Genomic DNA, 20,000 nt, shown 5'->3' with positions numbered 1-20,000 from the left:
GTGTGCTGCTTGTCAGTCCAAAAAGGGTTATGTGAAGAGTAAAACCGCAAAGAAATTTGTGGGTTCCTGACATGGAAATAGTATGTCGAGAGTTCTCTTGGATGGGAGGAAACTCAATTTTTTTCTGATTGTCCTAACATTGTATTCAATCAGTTGACTTTTGCATACTGTATTTACGCACGGTTCAGCCTACAGATAATGCTCTAGTTCATCCTGTGGTTGAACAGATTGTAACTGATGAGATTTTGAGGGTTTCAATTCGAACCAGTAGAAACCAAAGTGTTCAGTGAGTGGTTTACTTTGCTGTCTGCCAAAGTAACTGGTGAATAGTTAATATCTAGGTGGACTACTCCCCCCCCCCCCATTTTCTCCATTGGGGTTAGAGGCAGAATAGTTTTGTTAATCCGTGTATAACATTAAAGACGAGAGTAGATAAGCTTCAGATATACAAGAGGGCTTAAAGAAGGTCATGCAAAAATTCCATTATCTTTTTATTCTTTTTTCTGATAAACTTTTTGAAGCCCCCTCATCTATTCTTCAGTTATTATTCCCAGGAAAAGTAGATTCCCTTTGCTGCTGTGTTAAGATGGGTGATTGTGTCTGTGAAGTCAGAATTCTTTTGTGGTGGTGGTGATGTGCCATGGAGTCGGTTCCGATTCATAGCAACCCTGCATAGGGTTTCCCAGGCTGTAAGTCTTTACGGGAGCAGAAAGCCTCATCCTTCTCCCGTGGAACAGCTGGTAGTTTCGAACAGCTGACCTTGAGGTCAGCAGCCCAACTCATAACCAGTATGCTACCAGAGTGTTGGGCCGCTAACCACAACGTTGGCAGTTCAAAGCCACCAGCTGCTCTGCAGGAGAAAGATTGACAACCTCAGCAACCCTCTGTCAGGTGGCTATGAGTTGGCAGCGACTCAATGCCCCGATTGGGTTCTCTGGTTTGGTGGCTGAGGCAGCAATGTGCTGCCTCTGACCTGGTGGCTTGTGGGGGCGGCTCTTGTACCCCATGAGTGTTTGCTCTGCTGCTCCTGTGGTGACAGAATCTTTATCATCTGCCACCCCAAACCAGAGCAAAGCCAGGAGGTGACCACCGTATTTTAACACCTGTATTTTGCTTGGACTTTTCTAAACTGGTGGGTGTAGTATTGAAGAAAAGAGGGTAACGGTTTGATATGGGTACTCTAGGTGCCTAAAGAGGGGAAGAGAAAAACCAGAAGGAAGGGAGGACTCCTGTCCCCCGAGGCCCCCGCCCCCCACACGGCCTGTGACAGCTGGTCCCGAGCTGCTTCCTAGAAGACCTTCCATCTGTTATTGATTCCGCTCTCACTGGGGAAGCAAGTGTGCACTTTTATCTGCATCTCCAACTTGCATGGAATGGTGCCTTGGCCGTATTGACCGGCTATGGGATATGCTGGTGGCCACAGTTGTCTTTTACGGAGAAGAGCACTGAGTGACGCTGGTTGTCATTCTAACTCTGCTGTGTGGCAGCGTAAATAGTCCCCTTTCTAACCAACCTGGTGGGAAAAGTCAATATCCCATCAGCAGAGGAGGTAAACACATCAGGAACTGTGTCCTCTGTCTTCCTCCCTGCTCTGGCTCACCACCGCTCTTGAAATGCGCTCTCCCCAGTTGTCAGATGCATTTGCGTTATTCACTTGCAAGGCGTTGGGGCCTGCTGCTCTGGCCTGCGGGGAGAAGACACACTGGTTGGGGCCACCATTGTTTATTCCCAGACTTTTGACAATTAAAACTTTCAAATTGGCTTTCTCTAATCCGTTCACCATGAGCCCCTCTCTCTCCTCTCACACCCTCCCCTTTGGGCATTGAAATCCTTGCAACAAAACTTCGTTTGTTGGTTTTGGATAGGCAATTGATGTAATTGAGAAAAGGTAGCAGAGAACAAATGATAATGTGTAGCTAAGGAACAAAAGTTTTGAAACTGAGTGTTGGTTTTGCGGGTGTTTTGTTGTGGGCTGAGATGTTGCTCTGTTGCTACAGTGTGGCTTTGCTTGTGATTGATGGGGCTTCTCCCTATATACTCTCTCCTGTGTTTTCGTCCCAAATCCTTCCTGCCCCTTTCCCCCAACCCCATCCCAGGCACCTTGGCACAGACCCTTACCTCAGGAAGACGGATTTCTGGGGACCTATCTGCCAAACTCTCTGTGGGAGCAGAGGCACAGGACAGAAAGGGGGGGCCTTGAACTTCAGAGTGGACTTGGGGCTCAGGCTCTCTGGGTTTGCATTTCTACACCTCTGGTTACTAGCTAGGTGAGGTCAGGCAAGTAGTTGAGCCTCCCTGTTTCCTCAGCCCTAAAAGTGGGGTGAGGGGCTTTCTAAACCCACCTCAGAGGGTTCCTCAGAAACTTTGAGTAAAAATCATGTCATCTTAACCATACTGGGCAGGGTTAGCTCACCCAGGGATCATCTTTTTCTCCAAAAGATCAGACCTGCATGCCACAGTCCTCCTGCTCCTTTCAAAAAGAGAAAAGAAAAGAAAAGTGTCACTATAGTACCAGCTCTGAGGAGGGAACCCTAGGAGGGACCGTCTTCCTGGCTGGCATCTCCAGTCACTGTGTGCCCTGAGTTCAGAGGTTCACAGTGTGGACCAAGAAGCAAAAAGAAACCTGACCAGTGAGTTGGGACTCTCCTCTCAGCCCACCCCTACCTACCTTCAGCAAAGGAAGTTTAGTTTCCGCCTCAAAAAGCCAGTGGGAGGGACTGGAAAAAGCTGGCTGGGCCCTGCTCATCTGGAGAGCATTGGCCAGGAGGAGCTAGGGTGTTTCCTGCCATAGTCACGCTCCACATGAAATTGCATGCACATGCGAGAACGCGCCTAGAAAGTGATGTCTGTAAGGGGACTTCACCTGGCTGGCTGCACATGGTTGTGCACCTGCGTTTGACATCAGTGGTGGCCCTGTCCCCTGGGGTGCTGAGTCAACTAGGTGTCTGAGAACTGACAGGTAGGAAAGAGGAAGAAAGGCTTCTGCCAGGGGACAGAGGTGTGTCTCAAGGTCCCCAGCACCAGGGTAAGCCCCAGGAAGTAGAGGACATCTGAAACACAGAGCTGCAAAGAGAATCCATGGCCCCTTCTCTTATGCTGGAAAAAGACATCATTCATTGCCTTTCAAGTTATCTCTTAGACTTTTAATGTTTTATTTTTCCTTTCTTTCTTTTTAGAGAAATTGAAGTATTTAATTGCCAAAGTGAAACAGGACTACAAAAAACTCAAGAACACAGCAGAGCAGTTTCTATCCCGAAGTGGCTACTCGGAAGTGAACCTCAGCAAGCTCTTCGCTAATTGTGCCATGAAACCCTAAGGAAATCCTACAAGCCACTGTGGTCCTCACTGCTTGTCCCACATCTGCTTTTCCCTTGGGACTATGTCTCTTGTCAGTGTGGATGTGGCTTGGTAGGAGGGACAACAGAAGGGGGGTTGCAAAGATATTTAAAGTACTGAGAATCAGGGGAAGTCAAAATAGTTTTCATATTTACAGTGTACCACTTTTAAATATAGTCCTTTCCAAATTACTGAGAGACCTAATTTCTTCAGATTACGGGTCTACTTTGAGAGTCCCTGGAATGATGTCAGTGACCCCAGACTTAGATCTAGGGTATTTAGCAGAGATACTTGCAGAAACAGGTGAGTGGAGCCTAAGGTTGCCTTTTCACATGCCCATTAAACCCAGTATAAACCCACGTGCCTCCCTCAGCCACTTACTCTTGTGTAAGTGGAGGGAGAAACTTAGAAGTCTTGTACTTACTAAATAGATTAAACAGAACTCCTTGTTTATTGAATTGCTCCAAAGTCCAGTACACACACACACACACACACACAACAGAACAGATGTTTGACACTTGAATCTTCCCCACCTTTTTTTTTCTTAAGTAGAAACTTGAGGTTAAGGTTTATATAATAGAAAAACACACTTTAAATAATTTCATATTGTAGCAGTTCATTTCAAATGTACAGAGGTTGAGGTGGGGCTCACAGTATCTCTGATGTATACAGAAAACTGGGGAGGGGCTACTTAATCGACCCTGGTGCTGTTTGGTTTGTTTTTTTTTTTTTCTTCAGAATGGCATTCTCTTTGCTAGAAGCAAAGTGTATTTCAGTATCACATTCTTTCCTTTCTTAAGTTATTGGTAAGACTATCCTAACAAAATGTATTTCCTCTTGTACAACCATGCTCTATTTTTTAAACCTTTACCTATGTGTTTTTAACAAAAGAAAAGTATGCTGTGCTTTTTACTGAGGAATAAAGTTGTCTGAAGGGAAAACAGTTGCAGTGAATCCTTCTTAGGTACAAAGAGTTGACTAGAGGTGACAGCAAGGAGTAAAATGTGAAAAAAGGCCATCCCCTGCCTAAACCTCAGTCCAGTGTCTCTTAACCGCCCGGTTTGAAAGTCCACCTCCGAGATGCTCCGTGTGATTTACATCCTAACGCTCTGAATAGTGTTCCAGAGCATTTCTGCAGGCTCTGGGGCCTTTCTGAAATGAAGCCTGGTTTCTTATGTGCTTTGCTGACTTGGACAGCAGTGTAAAGGTGTGAGCCAAGAGCCCAGTGGTGTCTCTTTTTGAAAAGCCAGGTAATGACTCCTAGGAGAAAGGTAGCCAGAGAGAAAGGTCACCTAGCACTGACCACAGCGCAGGAGTATTTGTTAAAGCAATGGAAACGAAGCTCCGTTTTATCTCCCTTGGCCAGCTTCTCTTTCCCTTACCCTCTCCCATCTAAGGTCTCCTCCATTCCTTCTTTCTCCTACTCTTAGGTTGGTTGTTGTTGTGAAGTGCCGTTGAGTCAGTTCTGACCCATAGCGACCCTGTATAGGGTTTCCAAGGAGCGACTGGTGAGCTTGAACCACCGACCTTGCACCACACCGGGACTCCACTCTTAGGGCCCTGCTAATTAATTAATCAATACCTTGCTACTTCAGGCTCTGTGGCCCTGTCAAAAGGTGCAGCGCCCCAAGTTGCTTCCGGAACCTGGAGGGATTCGTGTGGTTTCGAATGATTGTTTCACACAGGCTGCACAGATGGTTCTCTCATTGTGCTTCCAGAGCCTAGCCCCACTTTGCTTTCTGAGGGGAAGGCATGTTTGTCTTGATGTCTGGGATTAAATGAAATATAAATGGAGAATGTTCCTGAACTTGGACATCAGGAGACTCAAATGACTTCTCACAGAGCTTGTTTCTTACCTCTGTATCAAAATTGTAATCACCTTGAGGGCAGGAGCCATTTTGATTGAAATCCATTCAGACAATTCTTACTTAGTACAGTCCTCTAAAAGAGCTAATGAAGCATTTGGCTGATATTTTCTTATTCAAATGTGTAACTTCAGGTGAGTTCAAAGGTTTGGGTCTGGGAGGCACCTAAAGATTCTAGAATTTTACAGAAAGTTGAAATTCCAGTAGATCTCTGTTGGGAAATTGGAACATCAGTCACTTTTCTGAGAAGGTTTTCTACTCGTGGATTGGGTAGAACAGATGTGGAAATGCTGCCCAGTTCTTTGTAAGGAAGAAGCCCACTCAGGTGTGTCCACAGGCTCCCAGGCCTAGCTTTAAGTCCCAGTGCTAACTGTGAATGAATGAAGCACACTTGAGAGTGACAGGAATTGTGGGGAACAGGGACATGCAGGTCCTGTCTAAAGGTGACAGACAGCAGGTGACTCCAGGAGGGATGGAACCCAGTACAGCCCCAAATCCCACTTTTCAACAGATGCCAGGAATCCTGATATTCCTTAAGGTTTCTTGATTTCTAAACTTTGGCAGGTAATTTTTTAAATTAAATTTTCAACACTGTGAGCCAGATGAAAATCTCTAGGTTAGACATTCCCCAGGCCCCCAAAAGAAACCCTGCTCTTCTCCAAGCCCCTTAACACATACCTGTTCTGTTTAACTCAGTAAGCAAAACATACATTTATCTTGGACACAATTGCTAAGCCCTCACCTCAACTCTTCCTCTTCTATTTAAAAGGCCAGAAGTTGAAAACCTGACCACAAGCAGGCTCCTTAAGATTTTAATTTATCCAGAAAACAGATGGAGTTCATCTCTCAGTTGCCCAAAATGTGGGGGCTAATCAGAGTTCAGGAAAAGATGATGAAAAGTTTGGATGAACACCCTGCCCCTCACCTCCACCCCTTCTAGTCACCTCTCATCACCAGCACACAGCCAGACCTGACACACTTTGGCAAACAAATTTAAAATTTGTTTGATGCAAGATGCAAAGGCAAGGGAACTCCCCCAACAGCTTGCCCTATCTGGGTCAGGATTTTATGAAAAACAAGCCAAGCCCCTGACCCTTGAATTTGAAGCCGCCTTTCTCTCTCTCTCCTCTTTTCCCCTCTCTCTTGGGCTGCTCACCTAAATATTTCTTAATTGAACGGTTTGTGGTGGAGCTTCCTTATAGCAGTTTAATAGATTAACTCATCTGAGCCAGCCTCAAATTTCCGATTAAAATTCCTTCATCCCGAAGGCAGCATTATCAGGTTGTTGGAGGCTGTTTTCAAACCTTGGTTTTGAATAGCAGCGGCTCTGCATTAATTTAACCACTAAGCTAATAAGTAGGTTTCGTTTTGTTATGCTAAGCTTTATTGCTTTTCTTTTGATCAGAATGGTGTTGTTGAGCAAAGCAGCAGACAAGGCATTCTTTGATGAGGGAATTAGCGCTCCATTCTTCCTCTATTATTCATAGCGCAGTGGAATATGTAAGTACCTGAGGGTGTCAAAGGAGCGCAGGTTCTATTGCAAAGTGCTCGCCTTGTTTCTCTCAATAGCTGACTATGAGATGATAAACCGCTTAATACACTGTGCTAATTGGATGAGAGCAAAAAGAGATGGGAATTAAGGCGAGGCAAAAGGAGAAAGTGCAACCAGCCTTCAATTCCCTCTTTCACCACTTTAACAGCACCAAAGGAGGCACAAGCTTTCTATAAGCAGACTAGAGGTTTTGTGCAGAGATAAAATGAGCGTGTTAGTGGATTCAAGTAATACACTAATTATTGCACAGTATAAATACCACTACTGGTTTTATAACAGGGAGGTAAACTTCTTTTGAGAGAGTTATAGGATTGCTTGGCAGTGGTGTAGAACCTAATAAGGGCCCAGAGTAATAACCCCCTGGATTAACAAAATTGCTGCTTGTAGAAGTATGATTCAGGCTTTTACGAAGATTTCCGGAGAATGAATAAAAATGACTGAATGACATTTCTTAATGTATAACTGGTAATCGCTCCCTTTTCTTTAAGGGGAAAAAAAAATGTATACTTCAAACTGGACCATTAATAACGTCCAGGGACAACAAGACTTTTTTCCTTTGAAAAATGCTTTTCCCCCCTCTTCAAGTAGTAAAGTTTTTCCTCCCTGCCCCTGCCTCTCCTCCCCCTCCCCCTCAGTCAAGCGACCACTGTCAGTTAAATATGTACTTGCTGGGGGCGTACCATTTCAAGGCCCACTGCAGACTGGCTTCATTCAGTCACACTCACTTTTGTCAATACATATATACATACACATGCTCACATGCACATTTTTCTCTAAAAGCAAGCAGGGCTAACCCATGTATAATTTCCTTTAACATCAGTCCCCCATTTTCCATTCTAGTAAGATCGCTACACTCCAAATGATGCTAAAAAGACAGCTACATGTGCTATTTCTCTCAGTATTAGAAATAAAATGTTTGCCCCAGTGAGGAAAGAAGGAATAATAGAAGGCGAATGGGACAGGGCAACTAGTTGGAGCCCATGCTTTTGGCTTTGACTCAGGTCTAAGTTTCCAGTCCTGAGGTGTAGTAAGCCTTCTCTTCAATGGTTATTTTCCCTGGTTCCTCTACTTTCTTCCAGCTTTACCATGCACCCAAGATGTGCACCCTAACTACAGGTCAACAGGCCAGGCCTTGGGGAGCTGGTGACTGGAGAACATTTAGGGTGCCTCCCAATAATACTTTGCCAACTGTACCTGTTTTTTTCGTCAGGCTAATTTATCTGAAAATGTAGCAGATTAGTTTACCCATTCCCCTTAGCCTCCCCATTGGGCTTCCAGGACCCTCACCCTAAAATGCTATAGGGTGGCCCTGGGAGAGCAGGCAGTGTGTGATCTGTGATAGGAGACAGCCATGTTTTGAGCTGGACTTTTCCGAACTCCCCCAGGCTGCACATGTCCTCCATCGTGGAGGAGGTTTGCTTAAGGTTGGGGGGGGGGCAGTAGCTCCCAGCATTGTGACCATGTTCCCAGATATTGGGGCCAAATTGGGTTGCCATTCATTAATAATGCTCACAATAAGATTAAATCATTCTGGAAAATCTCATAAAATCCCCCTAAGTACGCTCCAGTGGCTCTTTCCAATCCCCATCATTCAGCACTTGGGGAGGTTTGGAAGGAGAAGAAAATTGGTTTCTTTGCTTTTAATGCTGCTTTGAAAAGATACTCAGAGTTTGTCATGCGTGACATGTCACATGTTTAATGTGGACTTGCTGGAAGTCAGGGGGTCTTTAGCGTGTGATATTTATGGGGAATATTAAGTGCCGAATGAGGTCCCTCCAGCTGGGGAAAGTTGAAAGAATAGGAGGCCCAGGACCAGGCTTGTTTGCGGCATCAGAATGACATAGGATTAAGAGTTTGTAAAACAAGGCGAGGGGCTCTCATTGGCCAGTAATAAATGTAATCCTTGGAGGTAATTTCACGCAATTTGATTCTGCTCCATGGAAGGGTCAAATGAGAAAAAATGACTTAAAAAAGAGTTCATTAACAGGAAGAATGGTACTGTTTCTCGTATACCATCCAACTGGCAGCCTGAAGGAAAAAAGCCCTATCTAAACAAAAAGCCAAAATCGACGGAAAATTGATATTGACCACCAAAAAAAAAAAAAAATCCTTCACCTCACGCTCCTGCTGCATGGCCTGTACCCTCCCCAAACTCCTGAGCGTCCCTGCCAACTCCACGAAAGCGGCCTTCGCCCAGGGAGGCCCTGTGGAGTCTGAGGGATGGGAATAGCCCTGAGCCATAGCCTAGAAACTAGAGGTTCCTAAAAGCCTGCAAAACCCACAGGAGTGTGTCCTGGGATGGGCCGGGAAAGGTAGTTGTCAACCTGGTCCTCGGCCCCAGGCCTGGCCTCAACTTATAAGCGCCGCCCTCGAACGTCAAGGACCTAACTTGAGTGGTGACCCACCCTACGGCCACGATCCAAGCAGCGGCCCGCGGGAACGCGCTCTGAGGGGTGTGGCGGGCAGAGGATGCTCCAGAGCTCTGGGCCGATGGGCACAACGTTGCCCCTGCACCTTGCCTCGGCCGCGCCGCACTGGCGCTACTTCTATGTGGAGACCAGCGTCCACACATAAAGCAGGCCCCGCCGGGTCCCTGACGCTCCCGAGCCCCCCGCGGCTCCGGACTGGCCGGCGGCGTGGCGTGGCCGCTGTCACCCTTTCGGACTGGCGAGGCAGTCAAGCTGAAGCGCTCCCCCCCACCCCCTCCGCCCCTCTTGCCCCTGTCCCCAAAGGTCCGGCGCGCTAATTACTGCAAATTGAAACTAATTAAGCTTCTCTTCCCTTTCCCATCACCCTGGGAGCGTTGGCGAGACCCAGTCCCCGCGGGCGGGCTTCCTTGGAGCGGTCACCGCGAGGGGCGCAGGCAGGCCGGAGGAGGGTGAAGTGACCGCTTCCCGCCGGGGCGGGGTGCGCTGAGAGGGGGGATACAAATTACGAATCAGTTTGGGTCTTACGGGAAGCCTGAGTTGTTTAGTTTTTTTTTTTTTAATGTATACGTTTCCCAATGCCTGGATAAGTGATGTAATGACATTTGTCGAGTTAAGATCTGCCATTTGGATACCCCTCGCTGCCTTTCCATCACTGTTCCTACGTTGTTCTCTCTCTCTCTCTCTCTCTCACACACACACATACACACACACACACACACATCCTCCCTCCTCCCCATGAGTGTACCGTGAAGCCCGCCCCCTCGGAAGTGAGCATCGCCTTGTCGCTCTCGCCACATTACCTGTCATCTCGGACTGCGCACTTCCTTGCTACGTGGCACTTTCCCCAGCTTCCTTCGCCTTCCTAGTCAAGACTCCCCTTCGCTTCAAATCTCTAACTCCACCATCTACTACGTCTATCCATCCACCTTCTAGGCCCAGGAGCCCTAGCTCCCGCTGCTACCCGACCGTGAGGAGCCGAGATGTGCGTGGAAAGTTCCTCCTGACCCTTTGGAGGAGGCCCGGACCCTTTGGAGAATCGGACTTCAATCTGGGGACTCAGCCAAGAAAACCGGCCAGCAGACGAACCCGGAGGTTCCAGGCCGCCCTGAGCTCATTCCCCCTCCCCCTACATACACACCCCGTCCCTCCACCGTTCCCTCTGCGCCTGCAGGGAGCATTCACACTGCCTTTTGTTAAACATAGATTTTTGTGTTTTTTTTATTTTGAGCGTGACACTTCTCCACTAGATAGCAAGGAAAAGTGATAACAAGTACACATTACACAGAAGTACTGTACCATTGCCTTTATCTGGAAGGTTTCAGAAGCCTCTACAGTTAATAAGTTAAGTAAAGGACTTGAGTACATAAATATTTGTCTAGGAACCCTACCGTATCTACAACACAGTAAGAATCTACATGAGGACAAACTTTTACCATACCACGCTGAGTGCAATTGCCCTTATAGCATTTCAAATATACAAAGCTCTGTTCTTTTTTTTTCTTTTTTTTTAATAACAATGGTATGTACAGAATCAATAATCACAGTTTGGTGACTTCAACAGTCCATATTCTAGCAGTGTATTTCCCTTTGGTTTGATATAAAAACCTTGGTTGGTGTATGATAAAGAAGAGAAGAAGAACAGACGCCCCTTTCCTTTAAGTGCACTGTTAGCTTTCTTACAGGCTCCCAATTCGCTTCCCTGGCCTGGGCTGCGCGCCGGGGCCCACGCTGGGGAGATCCACCAGAGCGCCAAAATGCTAATTTAAAAAAATTTTTTTTAAAAGCTTAAGAGGGAAGGGGAGTGGTGAAGGAGGAAGAGAAAGGTTGAGCTTTAAAATAAGAAAAAAATTAACTTCAATCTCAAGCGTTTAGGAGAGAAAAATCTCCCTAATTTCTGCAGTAAAGTGAGAGCGGGTGAGAGTGGACGTTCGAGTTTGGGAGCAAGGTTGGCAGTGGCGGGGACAGGGGCAGGGGCAGGTGGACGGCCAGCCGAGGAGGGGCACGTCTGGTAGCGCCAAAAACGGCTGCCTCTGCCCGCGTCCAGGCTGCTGCGTCGAAGGCGGCTGCGCTAGCTCTCAGTGCCTTCTCGGGAGTGTGCTGGTCCTCTGTTTTCAATTTGGTCTTGAGTGGTGCTGAGTGAGGTGACCTTTCGGGGCGCGCCCGGGGCGCGGGGCAGAGAGCGGCATTTAGCACACCTCCTTGCCCGTGCTGGTGCCCGGCAGGATGTTGAGCTGCGTGAGCTGCGCGGCGTGCTCCTTGGCCTTGAGCCGCAGCGCGGCTATGCTGGAGGCGCGTCTGTCTGCAGCCGCCGTGGCCGGGTCGGCCAACGCGCCCGACGCCACCGCGCCTTCCACGGCCGGCGTGGGCTGTCTCAGGAGCGCGGCGGCGGTCGACGCGCTGGTCAGGGGGGCCATGGTGGAAAAGAGCCTGCGGGGAGAGCAAACAGCGCGGTCATAGCCGGCCTCAGAGCGGAGAGTGGCTCCGCAGGAGCCGCTGCCTCTCCCCAGGGGCGCGGGAAGCGCAGATGGGGCGTCCGCCGGCGCGCGGCCACCAGGCCCCGGGAGGCTGTGGACCAAGGCGCAGTCGAAGCGAGGATGTGAAGCTGGGCGCGCCGAGAGGGCTTCACCCGGGCAGAGGACGGTCGGAAAACAAGACCGCCGGCCAAATCTGTCCAGAGGAGCTGGAGCCCAGGCTGCTGCCAGGCCCCGCGCGCAAATCTAAAAGGCCCTATGGCGCAGATTCTGTGATTTCGCTCAAAAAGGGGTGAATGCCAAGGCCAGGGGCTCCGAGTGCCCGAAATGCCATTGGCCAGGAGAGAAGATGGAGAGACAAAGAAAAAAAAAAGAGAGAGAGAAAGGTTGAAAGTGGAATGACATCAGCCCAAGACGTGTGCGGCAGACTTGGAACCCTCTCCCAGGCTCCTTCTTGGTCCTGGCTTCCAGTGGCCCTAGACCCTAGAAAAGCCGCCCCTTGGCTCTCCTATTGGCCAAAGAGCGCGGCCGCGGTTGGAGGGCCGGAGGCGCCAGTCGATTTCCGTTGGGCGGTTGTCTCAGCCCTGCCGACAGCCCCCGTGTCCAGGTGCGGCGATGGCACTTCTCAGCCGCCTTCTCTGTTCCCCTGCGGCTTCCTCACCCAGAGAGCCCCCGGACCGGCGACTCCCCGCTCACTAGGCTGCGGAGCCGAGCCGGGGACCCGCGCCGTAGCCTCTGGGCGCCGCCGCCGGGACTGCGCCACGCGGCGACCCCCCGCCTTCCCTGGCACCACACCGCGGGCCTGCGAAGTGGAGAACGGAGCCACCCCGGGTTACTCCTCCAACCCCTCTCCACAGCCCCACCTCCGGCCGCCAACAAGCGCCTTTCCTGCCTCTCCGCAGATTCTGGCTCCAGGTCCCCGCCTAGGCTCAAAGAGTACCTGCCGCTCTTCCCCAAGGCCACCCGCCACCCCTCTTCATGCCTTTCCGAATCTCACAGCCCAGTACTCCAACTGTGCGCCGGCCTTTACAATTCACTTGTCCTCAGAAAGGATAAGTGAGGAGGGTGAGGGAGGCATTTACCCCTCTACCTCCACCCTGGAGAAATAATAAAGGTGGCCCGGCGGGGGCGTAACGGTTCTAAATTCCATTAGGTAAACTGAGTCACTAACTACACTTCGATGTGCTTGGTGTTTATTGGCTTGCAATAAAATACTAATTTTTCTTCGAGTCTCGTTCTTTCTTTAATTTTCTCTAAGATGATTTTTGTTAAGTGGCTGCGCAGTTGGATGAATCTATTATTTCTTTGTTCTCCCAAAGAGAGATCATTGAAGCTGTTATTCAGTTTTATTTTCACTGCACTTTCCAACTTAATACATCTCTCCATTGTTTCTTTGTCTGTGTGCTTATACAGACTTTTTATTTCATCATTCGATATTCATTTAAAGAAAGGGAGTTATAATATACGATGAACAGTTTCTTTTATTTAGTTGTCTTGTTCCGCTCTTGGGATCGGGGGTTGCACATATGGGGGTATCCTTGGCAGCAGGTCACTTGAGTGACAAGGAAGATATAGTCTAGAGAAGAAGAAAGAATTTGGTGCTCCCAGAGGGCCCTGTGACGACAGGGCTCCTGTGGGGATCAGGGCTGGGTTCCTCAGGCTGCCAGGTTTTAGAGCAAGAGAAAGGATTCTTGCAAAACTTGGAAAGTCATCCCTGCTCTGTGCCTTCAACCTGTACACATCGTCACGAAGACCACCTATGGTGAGGGGCTGTGACTGCAAAGAAGTGGGACTTTGACAGCTGTCATTGAACACTCCGAGGTGGTTGTTAACCACCGCCCTCCCCATTCCTGCTCAGTCCCAAGTCATTTCATTCCCTTCAAGACCCACATTTTTGGAGACAAAGTTAGAGAATATTTTCTTTGGCTAACTTTCTGACGTTGGGCCAAAGAGAAAGGATGGATGTAGCCACTGCCTGTCTCCTGCCTCCTCCCTGACCCCAGCTCTGTGTGCATGAAAAAGAGACAGACAGACTCGCCTTGGCCGCACATTACCTGCCAAACGCCGGGCTGATGAAGGCTGGGTGCCGGAACACGGCGGCTCCGAGGAAAGTGCTCAGGCCCAGCGGAGCCCCGCTGGGTGGCAGGCTGGCCGAACCTGGAGGCGGAGGTAGGCTCGGGAAGGCAGCGGCAGCGGCTGCAGCAGCGGCCGTCCAGGCCGAGTCGAGCGCAGGGTGGTGCGGGGGAAACGGGGTGGCATCCAAGTAGGGGCTGAGTGGATGGGTAGCCGAGAGTGGCCCAGGGAAAGGCAGCCCCGGTGGGTGTGTCTGCGCGCCCGCCTTCTCCCGCTTGCGCCACTTGGCCCGGCGGTTCTGGAACCAGACCTGCAAGGGGGTGAGAGCCCGCGGTCGGTCCGCACGGCTCCGGCCCCGGCCTCCCCTCTCCTTCCCGTGACACACCAGCTTCGGCTCCTCCCTCCTTTCCGCTTCTGTCTGTGCCCGCCTTGCCCCTCTCTGACCTCCGGTAGTTTTTGGACAGCTCTGTGGCCAAACAGGCAGTAGAAAGGAACCCGCACTTAAAGTCAGCAAGGAAACAGTGGAAAAGCAAACCCTTGTCAGTGGGTATTCCAACTAGCCCCGTTCCTTTATCTATTTCCAGAAAGTGGATCCGTAGGAACAGGGACCCAGGCTTATATGTCTGTGCTGCCGCTCGCTTGCTGGGAGCTTTTAATAGAGTCACTTAAACCTCTTTGAACCTCAGTTTTCTAATCTGTAAAATGGGAAGAATAAAACTTTATTCCTAAAGCCGTCATGAGGAATGAGTGAAATATGCACTCATTCAGTGACAACTCACTGGAATGGACAGCCACTAAGAGATAAGACACTTTCTGGATGCTGATCATCTATTGTCATCTCTTTCAGGGTTACCCCCAAACTAGCTAAATCCTCGCCTCTGCATCAAAAGGGGAAGCCGGGAGATGGTTCATGTCTTCTTTCCAGAAATATTTCTTGAACATCTCCCAAGCATTATGCTGGGTTATGGGGTTTGTTAAAGGATGAGAGGGAGTAAGAAATAAATGCTCATAGTAATTAGTAAACAAGCGTACATTTGAGGGGATGTGTTCTCCATGAACTGAAACAAGGAGCAGGAGCTCTTGGCAGGGCCTGATCTAGGGAGAAAAGCACTGACAAGGCTTCTAGCAATACATCTCAGGACCCAGAAACCAGAGTACAGGATTCCGTAGACTTTTCAAACCTTCAGAGCTAACAGGTTCTCAATTTCCTTTTGGGGATGAGGATTAAATAGGTTCATTAAATAAGCTTGTTCTCGGCTTGGGGGAGGTTTTCAGCACAAGGTATCTTCCTAATTGTTAATAGAAAGCAGTTTTAGTAGAGACCTTTACCTGAAATGTGGCAGCCACCATCTCTAAAAATAACCCCCCAAGAGCCTGAAATTATTTTTATGTGACCTGCTCATCACACCCACATCTGAGAATATATGCTCCTTTCCCTTGAAGGCATTAATATTTTTAGGACTGGGTTGATGCCTGCATACAAGTCTAAAAAATTAAGAATGAACCCCAGGGCGGTACAGAGTTCTATTAAAATAGAATGCAAATGATCTGGGAGGGAAAAAAAGATTAATTTAAAAAGGTATCTGTGTTTTTCAAGTGTCCAAGGGGGGGAGAGGTTGTCATTGTTACCAGCACTAGCATTTGAGCTTGGTTTGACTTTTTAATCTGCAAGAAAAACCGAGACTCCAGAGCAACTGATTAAAAAAAAAAAAATCTTCTGAGAAGTGGCCCACCATCTGTAACCTTCCTTAGCAATTTGGGAATTGCAGAAACAAGCCAGCAAAGAAAGTGTGAGGCTTGAAAAAGTAAGGCAGGAGATGGGACCGGGCTGGGTGGGCAGCTTTTGTGTATCCAAATCTGTCTAGACGAGAATAGCCAGCCGTCACTCCTGGATGGCAGTCAAAGGAGGGAAAAAAAGTGGAAGCCGGGCCAGTGAAGGCAGAATGCCCTTAAAGAACATGGAACCCTTTTACAGACGGCTCACCTCTCCCAGCTCAACTACAATGATCAAGATGTCCCCCTGCAATTCCTCATTATTGAATTAATACCTCGAAGGCCCCCCAAAGGTAAACGAAAGGACTCTAATAATTCATATTCCCTTAATTACATCTTCTCCAGTGAATAGGGGAAGAGGAGAAGGGGAGGGGGGCACTCTCTTTCTTTTTAAAAGTTATTTAACTTTCCCACGACTCATTCCCCTGAGCTGAAAATGTGGAGTCGCTGTCACATCTCTGTTTGACAATGGAGAAATGTGTCAACAGAAAGGAGGGGACAGGCCTCATCATTAGCCCTCTAATGCAAGAAGCTGTTGTGTATTAAATGAGCCATATGGAATTTATTGTGCTTTATCAGCGCTTGATTTTGACTGTAAAGTGATTCACTCAGCTCCGAACCCAGGGACATCTGTTTTCTGTTGGCCATCGGGGCTGCCCAGTGTTGATCGTCTCTTTGGTTATGAGGCCTGGGTTTGGAAATGCACTCTGGTATGGGGCTGCAAACACCTTTAATAGCATTGCACTCACTCCCTATTAGATCAATGTGGGCTCATTGCTATAAAAAATGGGAAATCAAATAGCATTAGCCAGCTCCTTGTGCGGGCGGAGGGGAAATCAAACAGCATTTTGCCTTCAAATGGCCCTGTTTGTTCTAGCACTAAGTGGGCTTTTATGCAGCCCGATTGGAGACTTAATCACAGCCAAATACCTGCTTGGAGCTGAGCGGATTTGTCTAACAACCAAATCCATGCTCCATCCCATTATTTCAATCCGGGAGAAGTTGGTCTGTAAATTGTTTCCTATAGAGACTAGGAGGCAAGGGAGTGAGATGGGGGGTAGGGGTGGCGACTCCTGAACTGCAGTCGCAGAACCCTAAAACCCCTATTCTGATCTGGACTCCTTCCACAGGTTCCTAAACCCAGACAATGGCCCCTCCCACCTTCTAAACCACCCCCAGGCAGTCTTTATATTTTAATATCTTTTTGTATGAGTGCCTGGGTCGATTTTTCTGATTCTGCTTCTCTGCATTTTTATGAAGGGGTCTCAATCCTATGCATCCCCCACCCCGACCACTTATCTTTTTCTAGTTCCCTCTTTTCCCCTCACTTCCTTCCCTCTCAGCAGTGCAGCTCACCTGGACTCGGGCCTCAGTCAAGTCCAGTCTCATGGCCAGTTCCTCCCTACAAGAAAGCAACACACAGACAGGAAGTTAACTCAGGCCCCAGCAAGCCCTCAGAGCCACCTCCCCCTCAATGGCAGACCTCCTCCTTTAGGGTCTCCCCGCCTTGGCTCCCTGCCCCTAACCCAAATATGGGCCTCATCACCCCTTCGCCACTGGATTGTCTACTGTTTGAGTGAGAACACACTGCACATTGCCAGATACAGGATACTATCTTATATTCATTATATTCAAGTGGGGCAGGGGTAGCTTGTTGAGTCTGTAAGTGGACAAAAGTGGACACTGGGAGTCTCCCTCTCTCCTAGCTAGAGTCAGACCAGAAGAACCACACACACACACACACACACACACACACACACACACACACAGAGCCTATACCCTGTTTTGTCCTAACATTAGATGTGGGAAGAAATTAGCACTCAATTAAAAAAAAAAAATCACCCTCTTGGCTTCTTTCTGCATGTTTTTTTTAAAACCCCTCCCTCTTTCTCTCCCTTTCTTTTCAGCTCTCTGCCCTCCTTCCATCCACCCCCTCAACTGCCTGCCTTCCTCCCTCCCTCACCCCCATAGGCCACACTCCCCATTACCCTCTGGAGATATGTTAAGCTTGTTAAGAGTTCAGTGGGGTAATTTTTCGATTAAACAAAATTCTGCGCACCTCCTGACTCCAGTGCCCACTACAAACCCTGCCTATCTCAGGGGAAGTCAATTTAGCTGAAACCCTACCCCGTCATTGCAGTTATTACTGCGACAATTAAGGCAAATAGGAAACCATTAAGATGCTGTAAAACGGCTTACGACCTGTTTACCGAAAATATGAGCGCTCCGAGAATAATTGGCTCTTCCCCCTCGCTAATATGGGAGAATAGGGGCTGCCCAAACTTGGGACCCGGGTCTGCGCTGCTGGCAGGGGCCCCGTCCACACCTGAAACTTCAGGCCAGGGAAAGGGGTTCAGTTTGCTTTTTGCGTTGCCCCCTGCTTCCTAGAACCTCGGCACTTCTAGAAAGGTCCAACTAGCTTGCCCAGGGCTGGAGCCTAGGTCCCTGGTCCCTGGGCTCCCATAATGTGATGGATAGCAGGATGGAGAAAGGGGGGCTGTCCGTCATTTATGTTGCTTCCCCTGGAAAAAGCTAAAGAAGGTGAACTTGGATGCCAATTGACATCAGCTTATGTTCTTTTGAAATACACATTTGTGATAAATGCAAAAAGCCAGTCTGCCAACTAACTATTTGATACCACACAGATTTTCAATTTGCTTTTAAAAAAAAAAAAAAAAAAAGATAAGAAAGGGAATGGATGACACAGAAGAGGATCAAGGGATGTGTATGTTTCAAGTCCTACATTAAATCCTCTCTTCACTGCTTTTGGTTAGGAGAGACTTTGGCAATTGCCAGACCAACTCCACTTTGGAGTTGGCTTGGCCTTTCTGGGTCCTTTAGTAGAGAGTTCTCCTGCCGTTCAAAGGGGGCGGGCAGCTTTCCGTTTCTAAACGCACATTGAAAAGCTGCACACGTCTCGGGCGAAAGAGCTGCCCGGGCTTGACAAGCAAGCTCAGAGCCCTGCGAACACCATCCTTTTCTCCCTCCCCACTGGGGGGTCGTTTGCCCTAACCCTGGCTTCTGACCTGAGCCCAGCTTTGACCTTGGGGTGGGAGAGGAAGGCCTTTTACAATCACAACTCTCCCAGAACAACTGGGGTGAGCGGAAATGGAGCGTGACCCGGCCCGAACGCTGGCCTGGATACCCATCCACCGGGAAAAATGTTCCCGGCTGCTTCAGCCACTGCCGGCCAGACTCCCAGGAGTTACTGAGTGCTACTGTAAACCTAGTTACATAAAATACACTCTGAGTTCAAAGTGTGTGTAGAGTGGGGGAAGGAGCAGGACAGAGACAAGAGGGGGACACTAAACACTGCCCAGCTCCGACTTCCTCCGGGTATTTCAGGAGGAAAGGCCTCCTACTCAGGCACCCGCTCCAGCTTCACGTAACTGATACCCGCCAGGCTCCTGGGGCACCAGGAGGGGGTGGCAAGTGCACAGCGCAGTGGCCCAAAATAGCTCGGGTTTTGTCCTGGCTAAGTCTGGTCTAGGCAGGCGGGAGATCTTGCCTGAGCGCCCGAGGCCATGAGAGTCTGCTCGACTCTCCAACATGAAGAGTTCGGGGGCGCTATGGAGAAGCCCAGGCATTTTTCCCCCTCTCTAACTATAAAACTTATCATTTGGGGGGGAAAAAAAACAAAACAAAACAAAAAACCCTCAAAGGGCCTGAAGAGGAAAGGAACCACCTCAGCCTTTTAAACATAAAGCCCAAGGGTGGTGCTGGGGGGTGGGGGAATGGGTGGCTGGGGGTGAGTGGAGCAGGTGTGTTAGGGGGAGAGCCCTGCGGAGTCCAGAAGTGAGGTCCCAAAGCCCAGAGCCCTGCCTGCCCGCCCGCCCGCCCGTCCTGCCCCCTCTGGGGCCCGTGAGCGCCCTCCCGCCTCGAGTCCCCTGCACGCGTACCTGGTGAAGACGTCCGGGTAGTGCGTCTTCTGGAAGGCTCGCTCCAGTTCCTCCAGCTGGTAGCTGGTGAACGTGGTGCGGTAGCGCCGCTGTTTGCGCTTCAACAGCCCCTCTTCCGAGTCGCTGCCCGCAGACAGGCACACGCTGTCCTCGCCGTCCTTGCCCTCGGCGTCCTCCGGGTGAAGCAGCAGCTCCTCCTTGGGCGACAGCTCCCCGCCCTCGGCGGCCACGGCGGCGGCGGCGGCCACGGCACCGGCAGCGGCCACGGCACAGCGTCGGGGCTCCTTGAGTAGAGCGCGCGCGTCGTCCTCCAGCAGCTCCTCCTCGTCGTCCTCCAGTAGCTCCTCTTCCTCATCCTCATCCTCCTCATCCTCCAGCAGCTCCTCCTCGTCCTCCTCCGCGCCCGCGCCGCCACCAGCCACCTGGGCACCACCAGGGCCGCCAGCCGCACCAAGGCGCTCGTCCGGGTGCGCGGCGCCCCCCGGGCCGCCCAACTCGTCCAGCGCGGGCGGCGGGGGCACGAAGGGCGCCCCGTTCTCGCGGTACGATTTGCTGCGGCTGATGCTCACCTGCGGCGCCTGGCTGATCTTCAGCGTGTCCCA

The 20,000-nt window shown here is 49.7% G+C and overlaps 2 protein-coding genes across 2 annotated transcripts in view; one reads left to right on the top strand and one right to left on the bottom strand.

Annotated features, from left to right (window-relative positions):
• POLA1 (polymerase (DNA directed), alpha 1, catalytic subunit) overlaps positions 1 to 3,316 on the top strand; it is a 390,582-nt gene extending 387,266 nt beyond the window's left edge. The window contains exon 37 of the mRNA XM_006835670.1: positions 3,177 to 3,316. Within this exon, the coding sequence (XP_006835733.1) occupies positions 3,177 to 3,316 (140 nt within the window). The remainder of the gene's footprint in view (positions 1 to 3,176) is intronic.
• Positions 3,317 to 11,368: 8,052 nt separating this feature from the next.
• ARX (aristaless related homeobox) overlaps positions 11,369 to 20,000 on the bottom strand; it is a 10,713-nt gene continuing 2,081 nt past the window's right edge. Inside the window, exons 3-6 of the mRNA XM_006835669.1 lie at positions 19,399 to 20,000; positions 16,856 to 16,901; positions 13,708 to 14,036; positions 11,369 to 11,609 (exon numbers count right to left, since the gene is read on the bottom strand). Of these exons, the coding sequence (XP_006835732.1) occupies positions 11,369 to 11,609; positions 13,708 to 14,036; positions 16,856 to 16,901; positions 19,399 to 20,000 (1,218 nt within the window). The remainder of the gene's footprint in view (positions 11,610 to 13,707; positions 14,037 to 16,855; positions 16,902 to 19,398) is intronic.

Source organism: Chrysochloris asiatica, unplaced genomic scaffold (assembly GCF_000296735.1).
Source record: "Chrysochloris asiatica unplaced genomic scaffold, ChrAsi1.0 scaffold00018, whole genome shotgun sequence".
Classification (NCBI taxonomy): domain Eukaryota; kingdom Metazoa; phylum Chordata; class Mammalia; order Afrosoricida; family Chrysochloridae; genus Chrysochloris; species Chrysochloris asiatica.
The sequence above is the reverse complement of the archived record's forward strand: the minus strand, read 5'-3'. Positions and strand labels throughout refer to the sequence as shown.